This window comes from Grampus griseus (assembly GCF_964374135.1).
Source record: "Grampus griseus genome assembly, chromosome: 4".
Classification (NCBI taxonomy): Eukaryota; Metazoa; Chordata; class Mammalia; order Artiodactyla; family Delphinidae; genus Grampus; species Grampus griseus.
Genome location: NC_138997.1, coordinates 91,516,383 through 91,544,184, shown reverse-complemented (window position 1 = coordinate 91,544,184; position 27,802 = coordinate 91,516,383). Strand labels below are relative to the sequence as shown.

Below are 27,802 nucleotides of genomic sequence, written 5' to 3'. Positions count from 1 at the left end.
TAATCCTCATTATCAATAAAGAGCCTGACAAATTAATAAAATAAATGTAATCTAATAGAAAAATATGTAAGTCATTGAAGTGGAAATTCAAATGACCAGTAAGCACATGAAAGAATGTCAACTTTATTAGTATTTGGGAAAGTGCAAATTAATACAACAGGAAGATAACCATTTTTCATCCATGGAAAAGTTAAAATGGTGAGGATATAGGTAAACTTTGTGCTCTCATGGGTTGCTGGTGGGAATTTGAATTGATACTTTTTTGGAAAGTAGTTAGGCAATTTGTAGTCCAACTAAAGATATATGTGCGTGTGTGTGTGTATATATATATATATGGCCTTCAGCCTACAATCCTACCTTTGCCAGTTTATCCCATAGATACAAAAGCATATGTGCATGAGGATATTTATTGCAGTATTTGTAGTGACAAACAACTAGAAACAACCTGAGGAGCCATCTATAGTCTAAAGGAATGGTTAAATAAATTGTGATACATCTGTAGCACAGCTTCAAAAATATTAAAGTGTATGTAGTTATTAAAAAGACATAGAGAGATGACCATGATATACACTAGAAACTGAAAAATAAGTATAGAATGATTCCATTTTATGTTAAAAAAACAACTAAAACCCTAAATATTATATATTTTTATAAGCATGGAGAAAAGTATGGAAGAATACAAATTACAAATAATGTTACAAATACAATACAAATAACATTAGTTTCTTCAGTGTGGTGGCAGGGAAGAAGAAAACGTTATTAACTTTTTCTTTATCCAGCTTTAGATTGTTTCACTTATTTTAATGGTCATATATCAGTTTGTAATTTTAAACTTATTTTATTTTTAAAAAGAGACATAACTCTAAGCATCTTAGCTTTTCCACTGTGTTCCCTAGAAGACATTAAAGTATAATACTATGCCCTTTGCCCGTTGTCAAGGATTGGTGTTTGAATTAGGTGCTGTTCCTGCCTTTAAAAATGTTTTTTTTATTCTAGCCAGAGAGATGGATTTAATAAATACAATAGAAGGTAAATAAAATAGTAAAATAATTTTGCTTTAGGTAAGAAATCAAAACAACATGAATGAGAACAAAGTAAGGCTTTTTAATTAAAATTAAAATGACTAAAAATAGCCAGTAAATCCCCAGATAATCTTTATGCAAAGAGCACTTTGCCTCAAATCAGAGAACTGTGTATTAAGCATCTTTCAAGACAAAGAAATCGTGTTTCAGGAAACAGGGTTGGACGCCACCCTGCCAAGGCAGCTGCATGCAACAGATATTCTTCTTTGTCCCAGACGAACCTGTCTCACAACTCTTATTTGAGGGAATGTCTTCAGAAAGAATCACGTAGACTGGGATGTACTGATGGAGCCAAGCAGTATTTGGATATGGGTGGAAACCAGGGCTAAAATGCCCAAGACATGGATGGAGGGATTTGGAGGAACACAGGGATCAGCTGAAGTAGTGAGAAGATATTTCCATCTCTCTTTAACACAACTACTACCCATTTAGTCTTAACCTTTTTTTTTTAACCTTTATTATTTATTATGAACACCCCGACCAACTATTAGCCTGATGCTTAACTGGATTACGTCTTATGTCCCTCCTCCCTCTCTGCCTTCCCCTGTCTTTTCTTCTTTTTCCTTTCCTCCCCTTTTCTCTTCTTCCTATCTTTCCTCTCTTCCTTCTTATTTCTTATTCTCTATTAAATTAAACATTAGCCAAATCTTATCACTGTTTAGAGTTAGATTTTCTAATATAATACCATATTCTTTTATTTTTTTAAAACTGATTTTTTTGCTATTACAATTTTTTAAAATTTTTATTTTATATTGGAGTATCATTGCTTATCAGTGTGTTAGTTTCAGGTATACAGCAAAGTGATTCAGTTATACATATACATGTATCTATTCTTTTTCAAATTCTTTTCCCATTTTGGTTATTACAGAATATTGAGCAGAGTTCCCTGTGCTATAACTGATTTTTATTTACTTTTCTAAAAACCTGGACTCAGATGTAAAGAAAAGTACACTGCTGATTCTATTGATCAATGTCATTAAAAGTCCTAAACCCTTATTATTGTCCATTAGCCAGATGAGATGAGAGTGTTTCTCATTATCTCTTGGAAATTTATGTATCTTTTCAAGCTGTGCTTAAATCATGTACAGGTTAACTGCATAGGATTCTGTATAGTTATAATCATTATATTTTGAACTAAAAAATGAATAATAAAGGATTTTTAATCTAAAAAAAAAACCCTGATGTTTTTCATATGCTCTATGATTACTTTTACTACCAGGGCTGATTTAGTATGTTTAAACTTTTTTATTTTATAATAATTTAGATATTAGAAAGGCAGTATAGTGTAGTCATTCTGGGTTTTTATATAGGTTTCAGGGCTTTCCCGGGATCAAATCTTACTACCTTTGTGGCCTTGGACAGCAAGTTACTTCTTTCTCTGGGCCTTAATTTCTCAAATGTAAATGGGAATAATAATCATTGTTGAACAGTTTTATTTTGTTGGTATGGGATTAAATAGATTAACTCATGTGTAGTGGGGTTAAATAGATTAACTCATGTGTAAAACAGTTCCTGACACCTAGTAATTACTTAATAAATACTGCATTTGCTACATTTTTCTTTTTTAAAAAAAAAAAATTTATTTATTTTGGGCTGTGTTGGGTCTTCGTTGCTGCATACAGGCTTTCTCTAGTTGCAGTGAGCGGGGGCTACTCTTCGTTGTGGTGCACGGTCCTCTCATTGCAGTGGCTTCTCTTGCGGAGCATAGGCTCTAGGCACTCGGGCTTCAGTAGTTGTGGCACGTGGGCTCAGTTGCTCCACGGCATGTGGGATCTTCCTGGACCAGGGCTCGAACCCATGTCCCCTGCATTGGCAGGCGGATTCTTAACCACTGCACCACCAGGGAAGTCCTGCATTTGCTATTAAATTACAGTTAATCAATTTAGCAAACATTGATTAAATACCCACCAGGTAGCAGATTTTATCCTAAGGGATGGGATTAGGTATATTTATTGATCATCTACTATTGGCCAGGCATGGAGACTGTAGTAGTGAATAAAAAAAAGTCCTGGGAACTTCCCTGGTGGGGCAGTGGTTAGGAATCGGACTGCCAATGCAGAGGACACAGGCTCAAGCCCTGGTCCGGGAAGATCCCACATGCTGCGGAGCAACTGAGCCCACGCACCACAGCTACTGAGTCTGTGCTCTAGAGCCCGCGAGCCACAACTACTGAAGCCCATGCGCCTAGAGCCCATGCTCCACAACAAAAAAAGCCACCGCAACGAGAAACCTGTGAAGCCACCGCAATGAGAAGCCCATGCACCACAACGAAGAGTAGCCCCTGATGGCCGCAACTAGAGAAAGATGGCATGCAGCAACAAAGCCCCAATGCAGCCAAAAATAAACAAATTAAAAAAAAAAAGTCCTTATCCTCTTAGTGTTTATAATACTATTAATGATCATTATTTATTAAAGGCATTATTTATTTGAGGCTGACTTTAAAATGTGATTGACTTTTAATGTTTTTGTTTGTTTAACTTTTAAATCTAGGATATCTTGTATTATGAGCAGCTTAAGACTAATGTGATACAACATGACCTTTTGGTGGACAGTTTAATTTATAAAGTAAGTAAAAGTATACATAGTTTTTCCATTTCATTGATATCATTAAGCAATTATTGAGTCTTCAACATGTAGGGACTGCACTATGCATGATGATACATATTAAACTTGAAAAATAATTTTAAGTGATCATTATACTTACAAAGTTAAGTTTGACCTTCAAAATTTGCAGTTTCTATTCAATGTTATCCTCCTTCCCGTTGAAACTGTCCTTATAATCCTTTCCTGACCCTCCCATTTATTGATTAAGAGAATGATAAGCATTTCCTGTCCTTACAAATTCAAGTTTTCCACACAAACTACATAAAAAGAAACTAAAAGGAAAATGAGATTATGGATTTTTTTTATCTTATTTGTCTCACAGTCTTTAGGGCCTGCTTATTTATTTTATTATTTTGAAGTCATGTTTTATTTTTAATTTCTTTTAGTTTCTAGACATATAGTTAAGCACGTCTCAAATTTTATGATAAGGATTCATTGAATTTTTGTTTCCAGGCATCTGATATTGAGACAAGATGCAGATGCTGAAAACGTGGTATAGGATATGACTGATTCTGGATTAATGATTGGGTTGTTTAAAAGACTTGGATTTTAGATTTAGAACTTGTAAGATAGAGGAGACGGGCATATTATTCCAGATCTCAGAAACAGGGGAGAGAAGAACCTAAAAATTTGTCTGGGTAAAACATAACCAAAGTTAATTATAACAATGACTACTAGCATTTAATGATTGCTTACTATGTGCCATACATTGTTCCAAACTCTTTACATAGATTGTCATCTGATCCTGTTAGCTACCTTGGGTGGTAGATACCAGCATTTGGACTGTAAATGATAAATGCATTTTTTCCTGGAAAAAACTTGCATTCTGCAAAATCATGCTTAAAAATAAGAGATTATAGGAAAAATAGCACTTTTGTAACAAAAGTGCTAACAGAAACAATAATTGGGAGATGAATTGGACAACTCAGGCAGGCTGCTTCTGCAGGAGTTATTAAAAATGTACAAAAATAATAAAGTGTAAATGCTAAAGTAATGCAGATAGAAGTGGTGCACAGCACCACTGGGGCTGCTTTTCAGGTGGGCACAAGAGGAAGTGCAGAAGCTAAGAGATGTGCAAGGCTGGGGGTGTGCCTCTCTGGAGAGGGGGCCCCCGTGCAATCATTCATTTTCCATTCTCTTGAAATACAGTTATAAGGGCTCATGCCTGTGGAAGACTTTGTCCTTTCCTGCTGAAGGTTATAATTCTACTTCTGCTGTTCTGGCTTCCCTGTTTTAAAGAAAAATTGCATATGAACGAACACAATTTTCATGTTATACTGCCATCATTCCCTTACTCACGAGCCACATATTGATACATGTGTTGTAGCAAAACAGGAAGTACTATCATTTTACCATTTTACAGATGAGGGAACTGAGGTAAAGAAAGAGTAAAGAAATTTGTTTAAATTCATATATTAAATAGCAAAGCCAAGATTTGAATCTAGGTAATCTGACTTCACAACCGTACCTTTAACCACTGTGCTCTACAGAGAGAAAAGATGAGGAAATTTAAGAGGATGCAGTCTTTTGATGAAAAGTCTTGACTCTCACAGAAGTTTTTACATAGATTTGGATCACAGGTACTACTATTAACTTTGAGGTCTAATGATTGTGCTCAGGGGATTATTTTAACAACAGCCTAAGAGATCTTTTGGGCTTTAAGACCTTCAATCTCCTTTCTGTTCAAATGAGAGAAGACTCAACAAGAGAAGTTGTTCAAAAAATCCAAGAGTGCTAGCATGAGAGTTCTCTTTGCTGCCAACATGAATTTCCGTTAGAATCAGTAAAAAACAAATGTCATGAGAAAGTGGTAAACAGTTTGTGTCTGAAGAATTGAATATAAGTTCTGCTAGAATCAATCCTGACTGTCCACAACATGAGTGTTTTTAGGAAGATATCTGTCTCTGGTTGTTTCTGACTTGTATTAGTTGAGTTCTGCTGATCTTATTGGAACAACTCCAAACATGATTAAAGTCAGCCCTTGACGAAATGAGCGTTTTTAAATTATTTGAAGTTTCATTACAAGTCCCTTTGGCAAAGGCTCATTTTTAATTTAACTGAAAGTAAAGTAGAATTATTTTAGTGATTAAAGAAATTAATGAAACAAGGCAATGCTTATATACAGAACACCATCAAACCCTCCCTAAGCTAAAATATCTAATGGTTCTCTCTGGACTGTGTTTTTTTCCCACAAACTTGCCTTGAATCCACACCATCTACAGTTTTCCACCACTTGCTATGATGGACGGTTGACCTGTCAGTTTATATCAGTGTTTCTCAACCTTTTCTTCATTATTATCCCTAAAGAGAAAATTTTCTCTAATATAAAAAAAATTAAATACCAAAGAATAAGATTTTGGTGGGTAAGGATAAGCTTTGGAGGTCCACAAACCATTGTACTATGTAAAAGTTTTTGATCCCCAAGAACGAAGTCTCACCCCTTAGAGGCAATATCATCCTCGTTGAGATTGCATGGTCTCTGCCTCTGCCCACGTTGTGACTTAGACTGGCTCCTTTCTTTCCTCTTAGTCTGCGTCTTTCAGTTTTCCCAAGCGTAGCACACATTCACTACCTCCAGAGTCATCCACAGCTCATTTCATCCTCCTGTAATTGCTGCTTTGATCAATAGTCTGATTGAATTTTGTAGGTTGAGCAATATTATCATAGATTCCTGCAATATTTCTTTGTAACTGTTCCGATATTTCTACTATGTATGTTTTCTTGCTGGTGAGATTGAAGATAAACATTGTCTAGTTTGTGTGTTTGTTTGTTAGCAAGCAATGACTTGCAAGTGAAAAATCACAAAAACATGAAAGATTTTTGGTATTTTGAGGGAATGGCAAGAATGTGGGTCTGAATAGTGGAAGATGAGATTGGAACAGTAATTTGAGGCCAGATTGCTATGGTTGCTTTTGGATGTTGTGATTGCATCTCCTTTTCTAATTTTAAGACACCTAAATGTTAGATTTAAAGGAGATAAAATTGAAATAAATAATAAAGAATTACTAATGGAACCAAAAAGACTGTGAACAATTTGTAGTCAAATAATGTGTCACTTATATTAGTCAAGTAAATTTATAAGTTTACCTGTGATAATTCTAGTGATAAAATCTAATTGAGAAGTTTATAATCATACATAAAAATAAAATCATTGCAGTATTATTTCTAGATGTTGCCTTTATGTCTTAGTACTATAGACATATTCATTTAGGTTCTCTTCAGTGCTCTCTACTTTTAATTATAGGATGTGAAATTGACAGCAAGCAATGATGATTATTATTTTGTATTTGAAGATTACTTATATCAGGTAAGTTGAAAAATTAAAATATGTAATGTTCTTGTTTTAAGTTCTCTAACTCAGGATACTTTAGAAGATATCTCTTTTGTTAACTGAATCTTCCTGAAATCCACTATGTTTATTTTTTATCTAATTAAATGTTCTAAGTTTGGGATAAGGTTAATTTTTGTTCTTACATGGGACTAGGTAGGAGAATAAGAGCTACATATCTGCTCCAACCAGGAGAGATATATGCACAGATTTTTTTTTTTATACATGTATCAACTCTTTTTTACATTCTATTCCCATATAGGTCATTTCAGAGTATGAGTAGAGTTCTCTGTGCTGTACAGTAGGCTCTTATTAGTTATCTGTATATATATATAGTAGTGTATATATGTCAATCCCAATCTCCTAATTTATCCCTCCCCTCCCGTAACCATAAGTTTGTTTTCTACATCTGTGACTCTATTTCTGTTTTGTAAATAGGCTCATTTGTACCTTTTTTTTTTAGATTCCACATATAAGCAATATCATATGATATTTGTCTTTGTCTGACTGACTTCACTCAGTATGACAACCTCTAGGTCCATCCATGTTGCTGCAAATGGCATTATTTCATTCTTTTTTTACGGCTGAGTAATATTCCATTGTATATATGTACCACATCTTCTTTATCCTTTCCTCCGTCAATGGACATTTAGGTTGCTTCCAAGTCCTGGCTGTTGTAAATAGTGCTGCAATGAACATTGGGGTATGTGTATCTTTTCGAATTATGGTTTTCTCCAGATATATGCCCAGGAGTGGGATTGCTGGATCATATGGTAACCCTATTTTTAGTTTCTTAAGGAACCTCCATACTGTTCTCCATAGTGGCTGTACCAATTTACATTCCCACCACAGTGTAGGAGGGTCCCCTTTTCTCTACACCCTCTCCAGCATTTATTGTTTGTAGAGTTTTTGATTAGGCAAGGATTCTTAAATTGAATGTCCAGTTCAGATTTCAGTCATCCCAAGACGTTCAGAGAAAGCATTTTACATGATAGTTTTCTATTAAAGGCCTTGAATAAATAATTAAATGTTTTGAAATCAGTTTGAAGCATTGTGATTCCTCTTTGATCATTTCATGTGCTGATATTGTGGGTGTTTTGATTTACCTAGGTCTTTTTCATATCTACTAAAATAAAAACATCTTACCACAAATAGGAAATATGAAATTTATGTAGAATTGCTTAAATAATACTTTTTTTAAAGATCACACACACATAGATAGATAGATAGATAGAAGATTAATAATTTGATTTTGAGTGAATGTCAACATGTGTCATGGAGAAAATATCTAGATTCCACATGACAATTTCTGCTTCATTAAATGTAAATCAGTCCCAGCTGTCTGGATTAGCAGGTTTCTAATTGGTAATAGTGGTGGTAGTTGTGCGTCTGTTTAAGAAAAGAGTTAAATAAGATTCTCTCAAGAAGGTTTAATTAATCATATATTCCAAGAACTAATTCCAACAATTTTATAAAATTTATTTATAAAGCTAAAATTTGAAATAATTTTAAGGAAGTTTCAGTGATTTTAAATGTGCCATTAATTTTTTTAATTTTAAAAAACAGTAAAGATTTAAAATCCCATTCTTCAACATAATCTAAAAGTTTATTTTTAGATCTAAAAATCTAAAAGTTTATTTACTTATCTAGCTAATATGTAGCCTGGTACCTAATTCTTAGTACTCAGTAAAATTTTGAATGTACAGTAAAGTTAATGCTTCATTTATATATTAATGTTTGTTTCCATACTTAAGAAATATTGAGTGGAAATGATTAGTTTTGGTATTGTATCATAAGGAGGTCCACAGAACCATCCCTAGCAGAAAAATCAAAATCAGTGAAAATTATTTAAAAAACAAAAATATTTAAAGTATCTGGGGCTTCCCTGGTGGCGCAGTGGTTGAGAGTCCGCCTGACGATGCAGCGGACATGGGTTCATGCCCTGGTCCGGGAAGATCCCACATGCCACGGAGCGGCTAGGCCCGTGAGCCATGGCCGCTGAGCCTGCGCGTCCGGAGCCTGTGCTCCGCAACAGGAGAGGCCACAACAGTGAGAGGCCCGTGTACCGCAAAAGAAAAAAAAAAAAAAAAATCTGGAATCTGTGTTAAGGTCATACATGAAGACAGCAACAACAACAACAAAAAAAACCAAAAAACATTTATTCAAGAAAAGCTACTAAATCTCAGAACAGTCTGTAGCACTTGAGTCGTGATGCACTCTCTCCCTTCCCTCACCCCCAGATCATCATGATGGAAGCTTCAATTCAGCTGAGTGTGGCCAGGAAGATGGGGTTCCGTTTCCCTATAACTTCTAGTCAAGGTCTGCAGTATCTCTATATGAGGGTCAGGTAACCAGTATTTCTCACACTCCTCAGCTCTGTGTTGCAGATGCTAAATTCCAGAAGAATGCAGCCAAGAAGTCAGGGACTCCCTGCCTTCAACTCATAGGGCAGACCTCTGTGGAGAGCAGGTTTGAGTAACCTCCATATTTATTTTCTGTAGTGGCTGTACCAACTTGCATTCCTGCCAACAGTGCACTAGGGTTCCCTTTTCTCTGTACCCTCCCCAATACTTGTCTTTCTTTGTCTTGTCTTTTTGATGATAGCCATTTTAACAGCTCTGAGGTGATAACATATTGTGGTTTTGATTTGCATTTCCCTGATGATTATTGATGTTGACTACCTTTTCATGTACCTGTTGGCCATTTGTATGTCTTCTTTGGAAAACTTCTATTCAGTTCCTCTGCCCATTTTTTAATTGGGTTTTTTTTGTTTTTTTGCTATTGAGTTGTAAGAATTCTTAATATATTTTGGATATTAACCCCTTATCAGATATATGATTTGGAAATATTTTCTCCCATCCTCCCATCCTTTTCATTTTGTTGTTTATTTCTTTTGCTTTACAGAAGCTTTTTAGTTTGATGTAGCCCCACTTATTTATTTGGCTTTTGTTGCTTGTGGTTTTACTGTCATATCCAGAAAATCTCTGTGAAGTCAAGGAGCTTTTTTTCTGTGTTTTTTTCTAGGAGTTTTATGGTACAGGTCTTACATTTAAGTCTTAAATCCATTTCACGTTCATTTTTGTGAGTGGGGTAAGATACGAGTCTAATTTCATTCTTCTGCATGTGGTTATCCAGTTTTCCCAACCCTATTTATTATTGAAGATACTATCCTTTCTCCATTGAGTATTCGTGGCTCCCTTGTCAAATATTACTTGACTATTTATGTGTGGTTTATTTCTGGGCTCTCAATTCTGTTCCGTTGGCTTGTGTGTCTATTTTTATGCCAGTGCTATACTATTTTGATTACTATAGCTTTGTAGCATAGCTTGAAATCAGGAAGTATGATGCTTTGTTATTCTTTCTGGAGATTGTTTTGGCTACTCAGGTTCTCTTGTGGCTCTATACAAATTTTAGGATTGTTTTTCTATTTCTGTGAAAAAAATGCCATTGGAATTTAAATAGGGATTGCATTGAATCTATAGATGGCTTTGGGTAGTATGGACATTTTAACAATGCTAATTCTTCGGATCCATGAACATGGGATATTGTTCCATTTGTGTCCTCTTCAGTTTCTTTCATCAAAGTCTTGTACTTTTCAGTGTACAGATCTTTCACCTCCTTGGTTAAACTTATTCCTTAGTATTTTATTGGTTTTGATACTATAGTGAATGGAATTATTTATTTCTTTTTCAGATGTTTTGCTGTTAGTGTATAGAAACACAGCTATTTTCTGTATGTTGATTTTGTATCCTGCAACTTTACTGAATTCATTGTTTAGTTCTAGCAGATTTTTGGTGGAATCCTTAGGATTTTCTACATATAAGATCATATCATTTGCAAATAAAGATAATTTTATTTCTCTCTTTCCTGTTTGGATGCCTTCTTTTCTTTGTCTTGCCTGATTGCTCAGAGTGGTCTTGTAAAAACACCAATCAATTCATGTTACTTGTGAGATTAAAACCAAAAAGACCAAAATCCTTCATGAAGCCTACATGACTCTGCGTGCACTGGTCCACCTCTTCAGCCTCATTGTTCACCTCTGCCCTGACACTCTGGTACAGTGTATTCCAACCACTCTGATCTTTTAGTCCTCAAGTTCACTATACTTCTTTCTACCTCAGGGCCATGAGACCTGCAATTCCTTTGATGTAAAAGACTGTTACCCTCCCCTCTTCCTCTAATAAATTCCTATTTTTCCTTCAGCTCTCAGCTAAAATATCACTTACTCACAAATACCTTCCCTGACCCAATCCCTGCTTCCCAACACAAACACACAAAGTCATGGCCATCTAAAGTATGCTTTTAAAGTCCTATGTAGTATTTTTCATACTTTTTATTTATAGTACTTTTTATAGCTTATTTGATTATTTTATAATTTCTCCCCCATGAATGTTTAGTATTATGACAGTAAACATGAATACATAAATTATAATATCAACCAAAGGCCAATAATCATATGATTTATAGTGTGTTGACTATTCTACTTCAGTGTGTGGGTAGAAAAAGTGTAAATTTGACGATTTCATCCCCTTTGGTGACTGGAAAGAAGAGGATTGTCAATTTTAAGTTACAACTACAAAGGCTTTTTGGTGGTAGTAAAAGAGATTTGCCAGGCAACATATCTGCCTCATTTGATGAACAGGGTCAGTAAGGATATCATTTTAAATGAGAGTAGTAACAATTTCTCCAAATAGTGCCAGAATTAGCCCTTGAGGATATACTCATCTTTGTGTACCCCATAAACTTGGAAAACTTATAAGTGACTAAGTCTGAAAAACAGAACCATTTATAAACAATGGATGCATTCTCTGAGAAAAAGCAGATTGATCATCAGTAAATATTTATTGATTCTTATATGTAAATGATACCACCTTTGATGGGCTTATTACATTCTAGCTAGGGAGGCAAAAATGTTTTGAAATTGTTTTAAGGTGTTTATGTACAGCATTGGATATTAAGTTAATTAATATCACAGATAGTAAGTACTATAGGAGTGTGCTTTAACAATTATTTTCCATTTTTATCATATTTTAGTCCAAATTGTATTATTTTTAGATTTCACATAATGTTTTCAGTTGTACATCTCCTGGCCTCTGCTACTCTTAGTACTTTGTAAAGCTGTAATGTGGATCTTTATCCTTATAACATAAATAAAAGGATAATTATAACACGTAAGTTCTGTCTTTGGGAATTATGCAGAATTAAATTTTCCTCATGTGGATACTTTCCATGATCATATCTTTTAAATAACTAATTTTACAATTAGTCTGACTTATCAGAGGGAAGTTCATTTTAAGTAATAAAAATTATAATTGTATGTATTGGAAACAATATTATCAGAAATTGAGTTCTGATTTTTCTCTGGGAAAAGAATTTTATCCCTATACGTGTGTGCACGCACACTTGTATGTGTATGTATGTATAAGAAAGAAGAAAGGCTTTTCTTGTCACTAATTATAGGCTTTCCTTTGGCAGAGCTGCCTAGCAACATAACTGCTCTATGGGAAAATTGTTGATTGTAATGGAGTGAACTTAATGTTCCTGGCATGCTCTGTGTCATAACCAATTTATTGGGTTTTGTGACTAGGCTACAAAATTAGACAGCACATGGCATTGCTGTGCGCATATATAGACGAGAAAACCTCCAGTAATCCCTCCTGAAGGAAGATCTGGGCCAATGCTACAAGGATACACAGGCACTCTTCTGAGTGACTCATGTTAGTTACCTAAATTTTATAAGCAACAACACTGAGCATTACAGAAATAATGTTTTGAGTTATAAGTCAACTTTTTTGTATTCCAAAGTTTAGTTTTTATTTTGCATGAAATTCTTAAAAATACTTCATTGTGCTGAAAGTTTTAAATTATATCAGAGTTTTAAAATGTATTCAAACAGAAGATAACCCTTATTCCATGGAAGTATATTGGGTAGTTTGACAATAACATTTTCAGGTTCTAGTACTTAATAGCATCATGACAATCTATAAAAGTTAACTTATTGTCCAAAGTATATAAAATATTTATAGGGAAGAATGTTTATATAGTAAAGAGAAGACACGGGAATTCATCTTTCTGTTGGGTGACAAATTCTCTACCATACGCTTGGCTTATCTAGCATATGCTTAGTAGGAATACTGACATATTAGAATATGCCATAGTTATACATATTTTAATGCCATTGAATGGTGTTCAAGAAAGGCCCAGGTGCAATCAGATATCCTTTATTCATGTCAAGTTATTGAGTGTCTGTTCTGATACAGGCGCTGTGTAAGGTGCTGCATGTTTATTAAGCTCACATTTTAGTGAAAAATGAGGTAAAGGCAAATATATAGTTATAATTTGATAAATGCTCTGATAGACGTTTATGCAATGTTGCATGCAAATACAATTAAAGGAGAAATAAATTCTGGGAGTAGTTCAGCTTAGCGGTGGCTTCAGAATAGAAATGTTATCTGAAATGTCTGGTTCTTTTTCCTTTAATTTAAAAATTTTTTAATTTTTTTATCGAAGTATGGTTGATATACAATAGTATATTATTTTCAGGTGTACAACATAGTGATTTGACATTTATATACATTACAAATTGATCACCGTGATAAGTCTAGTAACCATCTGTCACCATACAGTTATTCCAGTTACTATTGACTGTATTCCCTGTGCTGTACATTATATTCTCATGACTCCTTTGTTTTATAACTGGAAGTTTGTACTTCTTAATCCTCTTCACCTATTTCGCTCAACCCCCCACCCACCTCCCCTCTGGCTATCGTCAGTTTGTTCTCTGTATCTATGAATCTATTTCTGTTTTATTTTGTTTGTCTGTTTGCGGTTATTTTTTTTAAGATTCCACTTATAAATGAAATCATGGTATTTGTCTTTCTCTGAGGAAATGTCTGGTTCTTAAAGGCAAGGAATTAGGAGACTGAGAAAAATAAACATGAGCCATGTGCATACGGTGATTAGTGAAGAGAGATTAGCTTTTCATGGCAGTGAACAACTCTGGCAGTTCAGGCTAACCTTAATGAGCACTTGCTATAGAGCAAGGTCTGAGTGAACAGAGAGAGAGAACAAATGTGAAAGACATGTCAATACCATGACCTATCATTATAATCACTTCCTCTTGAATACATGTTCAACTCCCTCACGCTTCTCCCAATTTCTAGTAGTAATTGACTGACAAAACCTTAATCCTGGTTAAGTACAACTCTCCACCAATTCTGTGGCTGCAGTGTACATTTGAAAGTAGCTGGAGAAAAACATGCAATCATGATGACTGGTTTGATTTAAATTCATGACCTTTAACCTCAAGAGAGTCCTTACTTCTGCTTGGCATTTCTACTTCATTTCCCTGGTCCAATCATTCATCTATTCCCCTAGAGGACTTCTCATACCTCCTCTCTCTTCAGATCTCCACCTCTTCTCTCTCAGGTAATGACTTTGAGTCCTGTTTCTGAAAAAAATCAAAGTTCTGAGAACCGCCCTCCATCACACGTATTCCACCTACCTGCCTCTGCACCCATATATTCAGCTTTCCCTTCCTCTTATTATGGATAAACTGCCCGTGCTTTTATTTATAACAAAGCCAGTCCCTGCATTTGGACACTGAAACTCATCTTCCCTCGGTACTCAAAGGCAGTGCAATTGTTAGTTTTTCCATCATCAATTTTCCCATTTCTATTGAATCACTCCTCTTAGTATACAACTGCATGGTTATGTCTCTCAACCTGAAAAACAAAGCAAAATAAAGTGAAACAAAAATCTTTCTTGATCTCTTATCCCTTCCAGCTACTGCCCCATTCCCCTGTTCCCTTATTTGGCAAAACTTCTTTTTAAAAAATCTGCAGATATTGTTTCTAAGTCCTATCCTCCTATTCTCTCTTGAACCTTCCTTAATCAGTCTTTTTGTGCCCAACTTGTCCTACTGAAGATCACGAGTGATTTCATATTGCTGGTCATTTCCCAGTTTTCACCTTACTTTATCTGTTTGGTCACTCAATCATGCCTTCTCTTTGATTCTCTTTCTTCACTTGGCTTCTAGGATATCAGGCTTTCTGGTTCCCTTCTATCTTACTGGCTGGCATTCTCATTCACCTTTGCTGCTTTCTCTTCATCTCCCTGTCATACCCTGGAGTAACGCCAAGGATAAGTCCTTGGACCTCTTTTTTTCCCCCATCTTTGCCATTGGTGATCTCATATATTCTCCTGACTTTAAGTACCATCTGTACACTGACAACTTCCAAATTTTTATTTATCTTTAATTTATATTTGTCTTTTGGGGCTTTCTGGACCTCTCCCTTCAACCCTAGGCTTATTTGTCTGGTCCCGGTGACCTGTTCCAAAATCTTATTATCCCAGGCTCATTTCCTGACCACTTTTAGGTTCCTAATTAAAATACACATCAGGGCTTCCCTGGTGGCGCAGTGGTTGAGAGTCCACCTGCCGATGCAGGGGGCACGGGTTCGTGCCCTGGTCCAGGAAGATCCCACATGCCGCGGAGCGGCTGGGCCCGTGAGCCATGGCCGCTGAGCCTGCGCGTCCGGAGCCTGTGCTCCGCAACGGGAGAGGCCACAGCAGTGAGAGGCCCGCGTACCGCAAAAAATAAACTATTGTTCGTCTGTATAGTGGATTATTCTGCAGCATTAAAAAATGTGGGTAGAAAATACTTACTTTATAATTTTTTTTTACAGATTTATTTACTTTATTTTTAAAATTTTGGCTGTGTTAGGTCTTCATTGCTGCACGTGGGCGTTCTCTAGTTGCGGTGAGCAGGGGCTACTCTTCGTTGCGGTGTGCAGGCTTCTCTTTGCAGTGGCTTCTCTTGTTGTGGAGCACAAGGCATGCGGCCTTCAGTAGTTGTGGCACGTGGGCTCAGTAGTTGTGGCTCGTGGGCTCTAGAGCACAGGCTCAGTAGTTGTGGCACATGGGATTAGTTGCTCCGCGGCATGTGGGATCTTCCCAGACCAGGGATCGAACCCGTGTCCCCTGCATTGGCAGGTGGATTCTTAACCACTGCACCACCAGGGAAATCCCTTATTTTATAATACTGAGAGAAAGTAGAGTATAGAACAGTATGCGTAATCCTATTTTGTTGGAAAAATTTATGTATGTATGTATAAGAACAGCCCGGAAGGATATTTATCAAAATATTAACACTGGTGAGATTGTGGGTCTTCTTTCTCCATTTCTTAATTATCTCTATTTCTAATTTTTTTTCTTATTTTTATCATAAACATGTATTGCTTGCATAGTCTTTTAATATATAAAAATAAATCAGCAGCAATGGTTGGTACGTATCTCATGACTGCACCTGACTGATGCCCAGTCTCCATATCTATCCTGTTTCTAAAGCTGGGCCCCTCTCTTGTGTCTTGAACTCATGGTTCCCCTCTCCATTCACTCCTGCTGCTAGTCGAGCCCTGATTTTGTTCCCCAGTTCTGTTAACTGGGCTTCTGCCTTTTTCTGTTATTCCCGAATCCTTTTCTCAGTAACATCTTTTGAATCCCAGGACTTCTAATACCAGGACCTAGATTTCCTGTCACTCACTAATCACCTTCCTGGGGATTGGTCCCCTGCCTCCAGGCTGGTATCAACAATCCAGCTCCTCCTACTGGACATCTTTGATTTTGACTTTCTGCCCTACCTATTTTCCTCTCTAGGTAGAGTTGCCATATCTACCTGCTGGTCAGAACAACCAGCTTCTAACCTGTGCTGGGCTGCCACTTGTTCTACTGCTGCTAATCCCTTTTAGATACCATGAGTTGCCTTCCCTCCCACCCTGACATGCCCACTGCCAGCTGCTGCATCCCAGCAATGAGCCTAGTTCCAGTTTCCTGCACTTTTCAAACTTCTCTGTGCCATCGTAGTTACCTAGGGTCCCTGCTCTACACATCTTATCTTATTAAATTTCTTCAAGTTGGTTCTTTTTTGCAGATTAAAAATACACTAAAAGAAACAACTGGTCAACATCACTAATCATTAGAGAAATGCAAATCAAAACTACAGTGAGGTATCACCTCACACCAGTCAGAATGGCCATCATCAAAAAAATCTACAAACAGTAAATGCTGGAGAGGGTGTGGAGAAAAGGGAACCCTCTTGCACTGTTGGTGGGAATATAAATTAATACAGCCACTATGGAGAACAGTATGGAGGTTCCTTAAAAAACTAAAAATAGAACTACCATGTGACCCAGCAGTCCCACTACTGGGCATATACCCTGAGAAAACCATAATTCAAAAAGAGTCATGTACCACAATGTTAATTGCAGCTCTATTTACAATAACCAGGACATGGAAGCAACCTAAGTGTCCATCGACAGATGAATAGATAAAGAAGATGTGGCACATATATACAATGGAATATTACTCAGCCATAAAAAGAAACGAAATTGAGTTATTTGTAGTGAGGTGGATGGACCTAGAGTCTGTCATACAGAGTGAAGTAAGTCAGAAAGAGAAAAACAAATACCGTATGCTAACACATATATATAGAATCTAAAAAAAAAAAAAATGGTAATGAAGAACCTAGGGGCAGGACAGGAATAAAGATGCAGACGTAGGGGCTTCCCTGGTGGCGCAGTGGTTGAGAGTCCGCTTGCCAGTGCAAGGGACACGGGTTTGTACCCCAGTCTGGGAAGATCCCACATGCCGCGGAGCGACTGGGCCCGTGAGCCATGGCCGCTGAGCCTGCACGTCCGGAGACTGTGCTCCGCAATGGGAGAGGCCCGTGTACCACAAAAAAAAAAAAAAAAGATGCAGACGTAGAGAATGGACTTGAGGACATGGGGAGGGGGAAGGGTAAGGTGGGACAAAGTGAGAGAGTGGCATGGACATATATACAGTACCAAATGTAAAATAGATAGCTAGTGGGAAGCAGCCGCATAGCACTGGGAGATCAGCTCTGTGCTTTGTAACCGTCTAGAGAGGTGGGATAGGAAGGGTGGGAGGGAGACGCAAGAGGGAAGGGATATGGGGATATATGTATACGTATAGCTGATTCACTTTGTTATACAACAGAAACTAACACAACATTGTAAAGCAGTTATATTCCAATAAAGATGTTAAAAAAATAAAAAGTACACAAGTTAACACAACATTGTAATGCAACCATATCTCAATACAAAATAAAGGGAAAAAAACAGTGCTTAATTGTTTGTTTTTTCCAATGTTGTACCCAGGTATTACTTTGTTTCTCCCGAGATACATCTGTGTTGGGTCACTTTGCATACAACAGTGCTTCACCACCGAAATCATACATAAGAGGTAAAATTTTAGTATATAAAGGAAGTATTCTTTAACACTTACATAATCATGCCAAGACTGTTTATTTTATAGCATATATTGGTTGTCAAAATTTTTGTTGTAAATTATTTAATAAGATGTCTCTCAGGTTATTGTAACTATCTTTCACTCCCACTTAAATCAGTGCCCAAGCCACTTATCGCAGATCACAGGAAAGTGGTTCCCCAAAACAGCATTTAAAATTACTTCTTTATTTTTCCTGTTTGCTCTCTCCTCTGTTGCTGTTTTTGCCATATCTGTTGACTTTTACTTACCCTTCTAACTATGAGTTTATCAGTTGAATTTTCTTTTTCTTGCTTTCTTTACTCCTTCTCTCAAAATGTTACACCACACTTGAAGTTTGGTATAATTTATATGCTATTAGCTTTCTTAATTCTATTTTATTGCTTTCTTCTCTTTATCACTAGCTGCCTACAAGATTATGCTATTTCAGTATCCTGCTATCACCTGGCAATTGAACTAATTTCAGCTGGAAGCCTTTCCCCGCTTCCTCCTTTTTATTAAGTAGTGAACACCCAGCACTGGAAGCTTATAAGCCTATTGTGTATGGTCATTCTGCTATTCCCATAAAGAAAGATGCTGTTTGTCCTGTATCTCCTAAGTCCAACCGTCTGCCTGATTACTACAACCCCTGCCCTAAGACAGGCCCACATTGCCAGTGCTGGGATCAGGCTCCCCCTACTTGGGGGCTCTCTTGGTTACATTGCTTCTATACTGAATTGATAGAAGCATTTGGTTTACTTGTTTGTTTCTTTCACATCATCTGCTGAAAAACTGATTATAGAACTTATCTAATGGACTTACCTCTAAATTCAGCCAAATTTTAATTCAGCCCTCCATCAGTTGATCCTGTCTTAACCTAGCTAACTTTGATTCTCTGTTTATTCCACATTATCCCACTTTCATTCTAAGCCTCTATATATTCCCTAAACATGGAAAGATTCCCACTCCTCCACCCCCAAAATCATAGGTTCTTGAAGAACTAGCCTATATCTCACAGTATCAGAAAAACTCAGATTATTTCCTTCTATGTAGGGAAAAACCCAATTCTTTCCTACTGTGTTTTGCTCCTGTGTTTTTAATTTACTACTCACACAAAGCACTTCACTTCTGACACTTTTGGTCACACATATGTGGGGAATTTTCCCCACAATAACAAGCTAGTCTTGACACCACCTGGGTGTCCTGCAGTTTAACTCAATTCTAACACTGTCTACCTAGAGATGGTGTCAGATCCCACAGGTTAAGGACTCAGTCCTCACATACATACACACACACACACACTTCAGACACCAGTCACAAGCTTAGGTTATCATCTGTGCTTCTGACCAACTGGCTTTAGACTGGACATTCCAACAACCCTCTCCTTGGGTTTGACTGATGTACTAGAGAGGCCCACAGAACTCAGGGAAACACGTACTAACATTTACCAGTTGGTTAAAGGATATGATAAAGAATACAAATGAACAGCCAGATGAAGAGGCACATAGGGCTACGCCTGGGAGGGTCACAAGCATAGAAGCTTCTGTCCCCATGGAGTTGGAGTGCGTCTTCTTCCCAGTGTTGATGTGTTTGCCCACCTAGAAGCTCTTCAAACCCCCTACTTCTGGGGTTTTATGGAGTCTTCCTCACAGAGGCATGATCAATTATTAAACTCCATTTCCAGTCCCTCTGGAGTATGAGGGGGTGGGGCTTCTAATCAAGGCATGGTCTTTCTGGTGACCAGCGCCCGTTCAGAAGCCCACTCAGAGTCACCCCAATAGAATGAAAGATGCTCCTAATGCTCTTATCACTTAGGAAAGTACAAGGGTTTCAGGAGCTCTGTGCCAGCAACCAGGGGCAGAGACCAATATACATTTTCCATTGTCTCCAAGTCCACCAACCCATCATCAATTTCCCTCTCCTCGAAACCTCTAAAGCACTTAAAGCCTGTGCCAGAAAACTTAGCAAACATATCTTAATGTTTCCTGTTTTAGTCTGGATTATAAGCCACATGGTTCAGACACCATATCTCATATCTACTCTGTTTGCCTCTCGGCACCTAGCCCAGTATTGGGTACCCAGCAGGTATTCTCTATCATCCATCCATCGACCTACCTACCCATCTATCATTTCATTCTCTTCTTACTCACAAGATCAACCCTTGTTGTCTCCACCCTGACCTAAACTGCTCATGCAGTTCTTCATTTCCTCTCTCCCACCATTCCCAACCAAAAAAAATTTTTTAATTAAAAATCTTACCTTAAAGCCAAGTGCAAAAACGCATGTGACTTTTCAGTAGACTCAACAGTGTTAGAAAAACTGTCAAGATAAGAGCTACCTACTTTTTCCCACCTCAGTAGAAGGTGGGAAAAAACTCAGACCTTTGAAAGTTTTGAGGAAAAACTTTTAAAAACTCACTTAAACATTTAATTATGGTGAATATACTTTAATTTTCTGAGATAATCCTGATTTCAAATATTTAGCCTCATTCTCAGACCATATCAATTGTTCAGGAATTCAGAAAATATTACCACCATACAGTGAAAGACATTTAATTTTAACTTCTTAGCTCATTCCATAAAATGTAAACTAATGAGGTGTTGCAAAGCTTAGGACTTACTTTAATGACTAGACTAGAATTACTTAATAATTAACACAACAATTCTAGGCTTACAAATAGATGCTGCTCTTCTTAAGTGCTTAAGGAGCTTGAAAATGTTTGTTCTTTTAATTATTTTATATCACTTACCTTGTAGTGCTTAAGTTTATATTATTGACTTTAGTTGATGAAAGGATTTGCTAATACCAAAAGATTGGCTGGCATATTTTCAAATTAATTCCATATCATAAAATGAAATGAAAGGAGATTGTACTATAGTAGTTTATAAATTCCATTAATTTTTAGCATATTCACAAAATTAATTTTTAAAGTTTTTTCTATTTTATCTAATCATATTGGAACTCTCTATGGTTTTCTCTTACAGGAAAACTAGGACTAGAAGAATATGCTGTCTTTTATCCACCAAATGGTAAGAGCAATGCTATTCCTCCCTCTAGTGGGAAATAGAAAAATTACAACTTTTATAATAGCACTGTGACTTCTTATTCTCTATCTTTAAATGGATAATAATTTATCATCTAAAATAAACCTTCTATAGAATAACTATTCTAATTAATTTCATGTTTGTGGTAGTTTTTTGCTGAACTGTGCATATCCTTTCTGATTTTCCTTGAGACCAGTAGTAGCATTTGTGAGAAAGCTAAGAAGACTCAGGTGTCTAAGTCCAGGGTGCTTAGCTTTCCTCTGAAGGACATTAACTCGTCCATCTAGGACCTTCCTTTTGGCTTTATTGGAGCAGTGCCCTAATGAGTGGGTTGCCTTGTGTTGCACTTTATTGTTCTCATGATTTGACAAGTGTAATATTTATGAAATAAAAATATTTCAAGAAATACGTCACTGAAAAAAGTATGTTTTGATTAAAGTGATCAAATGTATAGTGACCTCCTTGAATATCATTTCTTTGAGATTATCAGATAGTTTTAAGATATGCTCCTTGGAAAAGCAATATATAGCAGTCCTTATTATGATACTATAATGTTGCATCCTGAAGAAGTTCTTTTACTCCAGCAGAGTTAAGAACATGGGCTTTGTAATCCTGCAGACCTGGGTTCAGATCCCAGTTCTGCCAACTCACCCTATGACCTTGGGTAAGTTATACATCTTCGCTGAACTTCAGATTTGTCATCTCTAGCACATGGGTAACAGATTAAAGGAGATAACACTGTATGACACAGCACCGGATGTGTAGTGATTGCTCACAAAATGCAGCTGATACAAGTTGCGTCTAGCTTCTTTACTGACCAGCCCATCTGGAACTCATCCTTGGCTTTCATGGCACTGTCCTCTCCTTGTACCTCTCAGTGTGCTGTCCCAGGTTCCTTCACAGGCTAGCCTCCTCTGTCCCTCTTTAAGCACTGGCATTCCAATGTCCCACCCCACTCTTGTTCTGCTGCTCTTTTTTTTTTTCTGCTTCTCTTCTTTTCACACATTTTCCTAGGACTTCTTCTCTGCTCTCTTGCTTCTATTTGTTAATTACTCTAAAAGTGATATCTTCAATTCTGACTTCTACATTATTTAACGCAAATTTAACCTGAACTAATTACTCTTCATATGCCCACTATTTAAAAAAGAAAAACAACAAAGGCAAACTTAAATTTAAAAAACAAAACGACAGCAACAAGATAAACCAAACGCTGTCCTCTTTCTCTCTCCCGTTAATTGTACTCTCATTTAACCAGTAATTCAAGGCCTAAAATCTGGTAGTCATCCTTGATTCCTTTCAATCTTGGACCCCCTTCATCTAATAAATCACCAGGATCATCCAATCTTATCTTCAAACTACATCTGGAACCCTCTCTACCTCACCATAACTACTACCTTGCCCTCATTCAGGCTTTACTATCTCTAGTTTATTCATTGCAACTGACACCTAACTTGTCTCCCTTCCTCCAGTCTTTTCTAGCTTTTCTCTGTCTTTTACAATGCTGTCTCAGTTATACAGCTAAAAGGAAAATCTGAAAATTGCCATTTTTCTCCTTAAAGTTTTATTAATGGCTCCCCATTTCTTTATAGGCAATGTCCAAGCCTCTCAGCATGGCATAAGACAACCTCTCTTGACTCTGGCCCCTATTCAGTCTAACTCCTAGCTTCATTTCTCACCATTTCCCATTTCACTTTTTTTTTTAATTGCAACAATATCAAATTATTAATTCTTCACACAAACACAGCTACATACTCTCAGAAAAGCACTATGCTGCTTTCCTACCTCATGACTTCTGTTCCTATGCTTGTAATAGCGCATTCAACATGTCTTCACCTGGCTGCCCTCTGGTTCAGCTCAGGCATGATCCTCTCCAGGAGACTTTCCTTGGAGCCCCAGGTGAGGTTAAGGGCCCTTCCTCTAGGCTCCCATAGTACCCAGTGTGAGTATCTTCGGTATCTCTTACTATATTATCTTGGCATTAATTGTTTATGCTTTATCTCCCCCTCTAGATTGCAAGCCTCTTGAGGTTTAGGGCCATATCATTCATTTTTGCTCCTCCGGTATCTAGCTATAGTAGGACCTTAATGAGTATTTATTTGAACTAAATTAGAGGCTTTTTAATCTTAACATTTATGTGTAAACTTTGTTACCTCTGTCTCCCCAGAAACTTAATTTTCATATAACTTTTTATATTTATATAAGAATCGGAAAATAAGAAAAAATAAATACCTCTGAAAGGCCAAATGAAATGTCCGTGGAGTCAACTTTCTTTTCTCTATTCATATATAGGAGAGCTTTTCCAACTTAGTTTAGAATATATTTGCTTCTACTTGACACACATGCCTAACAAACTTGGTTTGCTGGTTTTTATGACCCCTGTAACAAAAGAAGTACAGAAAGAAACTGATATACATAGGAAAAATGGTTAACAACAGTAGAAGTGAAAATCAGAGACCTCACAAAGGAAAATAGAAAAGCTATAAAACAGCATATAAAAGCACTCCTGCAAATAGGTCTGGGACCATTTCATGTAAAAGCCAATAACCCTCCACCCTTTAAATAAGTATCATTGCGTTGTAACATATTATAGTAATTTAAGACTTTTATAACGAGCTAAGGCACCAAGAAAAAAAATATTGCTATAACAATAATAGTAATAGTAGTCACAGCAGTAGCAGCTAACACTTTTCCATGCAGAACTATATACTAAGCAGTGTGCTAAGTACATCCCATGTATTAATTCATTTAGTCCTTACAAGAACCTTCTGAGGCAGCTACTAGTATTATCCCTATTTATAGATAAAGAAGCTGAGGCACAGAGTGTTAACTTGCCCAGCTGGTGAGTGGCAAAGCCAGGCTTTGAACCCAAGTTCTTTGACTTCAGAAAAGAAGTCAGACTTTTTTTAAAAAAAACGTTCTTTTTTAAGAAAAAAAATATGTTTATCATTTATTTTAGCCTGCGTCGGGTCTTAGCTGCAGCACGCGGGATCTTCGTTAAGGCATGCAGGATCTTTCATTGCGGCACACAGGCTCTTTGTTGCAGTACGCAGGCTTCTCTCTAGTTGTGGCGTGCGGGTTTTTCTCTTCTCTAGTTGTGGCACGCAGGCTCCAGAGCATGTGGGCTGTGTAGTTTGCGGCACGCAGGCTCTAGTTGAGGCGCACGAGCTCAGTAGTTGTGGCATGGGGGCTTAGTTGCCCCGAGGCATGTGGGATCTTAGTTCCCGACCAGGGATCGAACCTGAGTCCCCTGCATTGTAAGGCAGATTCTTTACCACTGGACCACCAGGGAAGTCCCAAGAAGCAGTATTCTTAATCACCATGCCCTACTACCTCAGAAAAATGTTACTGAGTTCATTGTAGTATCTTTTAGAAGAAAATTAAGCGGTTAATATATTGAAATTTTTGATGTATATAACAGGTTCTAGAAACAGTTTCATCCAGAAAAAGAAATAGTTTAATGTTTAATGGAATAAACCCATTTATTATAAGCTTATGAAAGAAAAATGCTACTGAATTTTGGAAAGAGAAGATTGTGGTATTTTAATTTACCCACCTTTTTTGATTCAAGATCTGTATTTTCCCCTCTGGCATGAGAAAGCTGCACCAGGAATGTGGGCAGTGGTCTTTATAGCCACCAAAGTAGAGAGTGGGGGGTAGTAGGTGGGTACATTAAAAGCTGTTCATAAGCTGTTCATAATCTTAATACTTAAGTATCATTTCTTGTCTCTGGTTGTTTTAGAACCTTACCAGAATCAGAGGAGATTCTTCTCTGGGGATTGATTCTGAAACTGCAGAACAAGAAGAGACAAAGAGCAGTCAGCCCACTGTCCCTTTGCTCTTTACTCAAGGCAATATCACCCAACATTTGTATATTACCCGCCCTGTTTTTCAACCTCTGCCAAAGACGGGATTACTTTGAAATCTCAAGGACACCTCTTCCACTGCCACCAAAAGTGGCCTGGCTTTCGTGGTCACAGGGGCTCACCCAGAGAGCTTTGCCTGCAGCTCACTGACACACTGTCCACCCCTGACCCGGAAGCTGCTTAAATGGGGACAGAGGTTTGCTCACTCACTTCCCCACCTGTGATCTCCTTTCCTAGGATGGAAATAACAGGCCATCATGGCATCGGACATTACCCTGTCACCTTATTTGAAGCCTTGTCAGTGGAAAGACTTTCTCTAGTAGATTTATTAAACAACTGGTGAGCAAAAATTTCTGAGCTGAAGGAGACTCCTCACAGGAAATTTTTAAGCTTTTCTTGTTCTTATTCTTTGTTCAACATGTATAACTTTATTTATTCATTTAATAAATACTTATTAAAGGACACAGGTAAAGTACCTGCTGCCAAGGAGCTTCCATCCTAGTGAGGGAGACATACAATAAACAAGTACATAAGTAGCTACCGTAAATAAGTAACTCTGAAAATAATTTCAGAGAGTGACGTGAACAATTAAAGGGAACAGAAATTGATAGTAGGTAGGGAGGTGGGGGAAGGGCACAGCTATTGTAGATAAGGAAGTCAGAAAAGATGCCTCTGAGGAGGTAGAATGTGAACAGAGCCCAGAATGTGCAGAGTGAGCTGTGCAAAGGAGGAGGAGAGCACTCCAAAGGGAATGCAACATGTTTAAAGTCCTAAGAGGAACATACTTGATGAACTAAAGAACAACAGGATGGCCAGTGTGACTCATGAGAGTGAGCAAAACATAAACTGGTACAAGGTGAGGTGACAGGTAGACAGGGGCCAGGCCAGTTAGGGGGACAGTTGTTCTACAGTTTTGTCTAGTAAGTCCAATGTCTGGGCTCCCTTAGAGGCAGTTTCTATTAATTTCTTGTTTTGCTGTTAATAGACTATACTTACTTCTTTGCATGCATAGTAATTTTTTTGCTGTTGATAACTGGATATCTTGAGCATTACATTGTGGTAACTCTGAAAAATCAGATTTTCTCCCCTCCCCAGAACTTGCTGTTGCTTGTTGTGGGTTGTAGTTTTTTAGTGACTTTTCTAAACTGTTTTTGTACAAATTATCTTTTTTTGTATTGAGTGCCCCCTGAAGTCCCTGTTCCATTAGCTTAGTGATCAGTTAGTGATTTGACAGAGATTTCCTTAAATGTCTGAAACTAAAATCAGTCTTCACTGATATACTCTGTGTAGGGAGTACTCCTTCAAGGCTTAGCCAGGCCATTTACGGCTCTGCCTTAGCTTTCACTTCCTACTTGCATATGGCCCAGAAATCAGGCAGAAATGAAAGCTGAAGTTCTTCTCAGGTCTTTTCTAGATTTCCCCTCATTACAGAGGAGCTTTTCAAAGCCTTTATCCCTCCATATTTATGCCTCTCCAGTCTCTTCCTTCCAAGCCTTTTCAGTCTGCCTAGTCCTTGCCCCATCTGTTATCCCTTGCTGCCCCAGGTGGCTAAGGCTAATACATTTGCTTTTATTAAAAATAAATAAATAAATCTGATAAATATCACCTGGCTGGCCACTTCAGCCCAATCCCTCAGGTAGCTACTAGACAGGTCAAAACACACAACCACAATTTTTTGATTCAAGATCTATATTGCCCCTCTGGCATGAGAAAGCCACACCAGGAATGTGGACAGTTGTCTTTATAGCCACCAAACTAGAGAGTGGGGGGTAGTAGGTGGGTACATTAAAATACCACAATCTTCTCTTTCCAAAATTCCATAGCATCTTTCTTTATTAAGTATTTCCTTGGTTGTTGTAAGTTTTTTATTAGATTCCAGAATTCAAAAAAGTTGATTCTAACAGTTCTAGCCACTTTGACCATTGCTATAGCAGAGGGATGGTGTTTTAGAGTTTTCTATTTCATTCTTCTCAGTGACATCTCTCCTCCAATTCCTGATGAATATTTTTAAAAGATCATCCTGACTACTATGTAGAATAAAAGCATAAGCTCCAAGAGAACAAGGACCTTAATAGTTTGATGACCAATATTATCTAGCATCTAGAATCATGCATGGCATAAAGTCACTGCTCAGGAAACATTATTGAATGAGTGAGCTAAGGAATGAGGGAATGAATGTAGAAGGATATAGAGGAGCAAGAATAGAAGCAAGGAGGTGAGACTTATAGGAAAAATATACATAGATCTGACTGAGACTTAAAATAAACAAACATCATAATTTGCTAATACCATTTGTTTCATACAAGACAAAATAAGTAATTGCTAGTGAACATTAGGGAGAGGAGTGTTAGGACTCCAGAGCAGTGGTTCTCCAGTAAGGGCAATTCCACCCCCTTACCCTCCAGGGACATTTGGCAATGTCTGAAGACACTTCTGGTTGTCAGAGGGGAGGGATATACTACCAGTATCTCCTGGTTAGAGGCCAGGGTTGCTGCTAAATGTCCTACAGTGTGCAGGACAACCCCTCACAAAGATGAGGAAAGGCTCTTGGAAGAAATAACAAAAATATATCATTTTAAATCTGCCTGCAAGTGTCAG

At 37.3% G+C, this 27,802-nt stretch overlaps 1 protein-coding gene across 1 annotated transcript in view; it reads left to right on the top strand.

The window, feature by feature from the left end:
- Positions 1-27,802, top strand: part of TBC1D19 (TBC1 domain family member 19) — a 155,033-nt gene that overhangs the window by 98,189 nt on the left and 29,042 nt on the right. The window contains exons 12-15 of the mRNA XM_082653432.1: positions 3,573-3,647; positions 6,931-6,993; positions 18,192-18,276; positions 21,282-21,326. Coding sequence (XP_082509558.1) covers positions 3,573-3,647; positions 6,931-6,993; positions 18,192-18,276; positions 21,282-21,326 — 268 coding nt within the window. The remainder of the gene's footprint in view (positions 1-3,572; positions 3,648-6,930; positions 6,994-18,191; positions 18,277-21,281; positions 21,327-27,802) is intronic.